General features: G+C 58.2%; 1 protein-coding gene across 1 annotated transcript in view; it reads left to right on the top strand.

Annotated features, from left to right (window-relative positions):
• Positions 1–721, top strand: part of VOLCADRAFT_55771 (uncharacterized protein) — a gene marked incomplete at both ends in the record, with an annotated part of 2842 nt that extends 2121 nt beyond the window's left edge. The window contains 2 exons of the mRNA XM_002946468.1: positions 82–199; positions 326–721. Coding sequence (XP_002946514.1) covers positions 82–199; positions 326–721 — 514 coding nt within the window. The remainder of the gene's footprint in view (positions 1–81; positions 200–325) is intronic.
• Between the last annotated feature and the right edge of the window lie 989 nt (positions 722–1710).

Genomic DNA, 1710 nt, shown 5'->3' with positions numbered 1-1710 from the left:
GNGGGGGGGGTTCACGGGGGGAGGTGATTTGGGTTGGGTGAAGGAGACGTAAGTCATAAGCCCCTGGCGGATTGGGCGGAGGCCGGCGAACGGGCGCCGAATTGAATGGACGTACATACATACATACATATACATACATACATTCATTCATTCTACTTCTTCCTCTCGCAACAGTCAGAGGGCATTACCCATCAAGACTGTGACCCATCTTGGTTTTCCCAACATACACGCCTAACTGCCTAACCACCAACTATCTAACCGAACCTACGCTCAACCTTCCTAACCCTTTCCCCCCCTCCCCCGGGGGCTCCCCCTCTTCCCGCAGCCCTTCTTCGAGGCGCTCCATCGGGCGGTCCGCCCCGGCGGTATCGTGTGTACGCAGGCGGAGTCCCTCTGGCTGCACCTGGACATCATCAAGGCCCTCGCCGACATGTGTACGGAAGTATTCCAAGGCGGATCCGTGTCGTACGCCACCACGACCATTCCCTCCTACCCCTCGGGTCAAATCGGCATGCTGGTGTGCGCCAAGGCGCGTAGCGGCGCGGAGGGGGAGGGCGACGGCCCCCTGGACCCCCGCATTGCCCGGCAGCAGGAGCCGGGGCCCCTGCCGGCGCTGGGGGTGGGCGAGCTCAGGTACTACAGCCACGAGGTCCACTCTGCGGCTTTTGCGCTGCCCGTGTTCGCCAAGAAGGCCCTGGGGGGCTGCCTCACCTTCCAGTGAGGCGCACAGCCGGAGTTACCGGAGGGACACCGCCAGGGACATTGCCTTCCCATTACCTGTACGGTGCCGGGGTAACGGTCAACGGTTAAAGTAACTGTAATAGCAAAGCTTATGGACGGTGGTGTTAACGGCAGCAGGGGCAGACATCGGAGCGCTTTTTTGGAGTTGTACAAATGAAAGTTACGGATTACGTCATTACGCAGATTTAACATTGGACTGCTCTCTGTGTGTGGGGGAAAGTGAGAGAGAGTGTGTGGTGTGTGTGTGTGTGTGTGTGTGTGTGTGTGTGTGTGTGTGTGAGAGAGAGAGAGAGAGAGAGAGAGAGAGAGAGAGAGAGAGAGAGAGAGAGAGAGCTGCCGCCCGGGGACGGTTAGACGGCCCTTCACAGACCCACTGAGAGTCAGGGACTGACATTGGTTTGGGGAACTTTGGTACGACACGTCAGTTTTGCGGAATGTTTACCGCGGGGATGTCTTTACGGCAGCAGCAGCAGCAGCAGCTGGAGACGGTCCCATCGGACTGGGGTTTGGGAGATCTGGTGCTCGAAGGTGGGAGCGGACGCCGGCGGATTGAGGACCTCGTAAGAGACACAAGACACACATACACACATACACATGTATGAATACTTGACGGGGCTGTTGGTGGTGGCTGAACCCCTTAAAAGGGGCCTGTGAAGGAGTGCCCCAGAGCTCCAAATCCAGATCCAGGTTCTTCGAATACGGGGTTGCTGTGTTGACGGCCCCGCCGCCCCGTGCCGGTGGTGTGTGTGTGTGTGTGTGTGTGTGTGCTAACGTTGGACGAGACGAGCAGATTTGATGACAGACATTTGGACCGACAGGTAGACGGATGGAGAGAGAGACAGAGCGAAGAAGGATTTGGGAGGTGGTGGGGAAATTTTGGACCCAGGTGTGGAGTGTGCTCTCTGGTGCCGTACTCCTGTGACGGCGATCTTGGCGAGCGAGCTGCCCGCAATTGTGTGTGTGGGGGGG

The sequence above is a fragment of the Volvox carteri genome, assembly GCF_000143455.1.
Source record: "Volvox carteri f. nagariensis unplaced genomic scaffold VOLCAscaffold_3, whole genome shotgun sequence".
NCBI lineage: Eukaryota > Viridiplantae > Chlorophyta > Chlorophyceae > Chlamydomonadales > Volvocaceae > Volvox > Volvox carteri.
The sequence above is the reverse complement of the archived record's forward strand: the minus strand, read 5'-3'. Positions and strand labels throughout refer to the sequence as shown.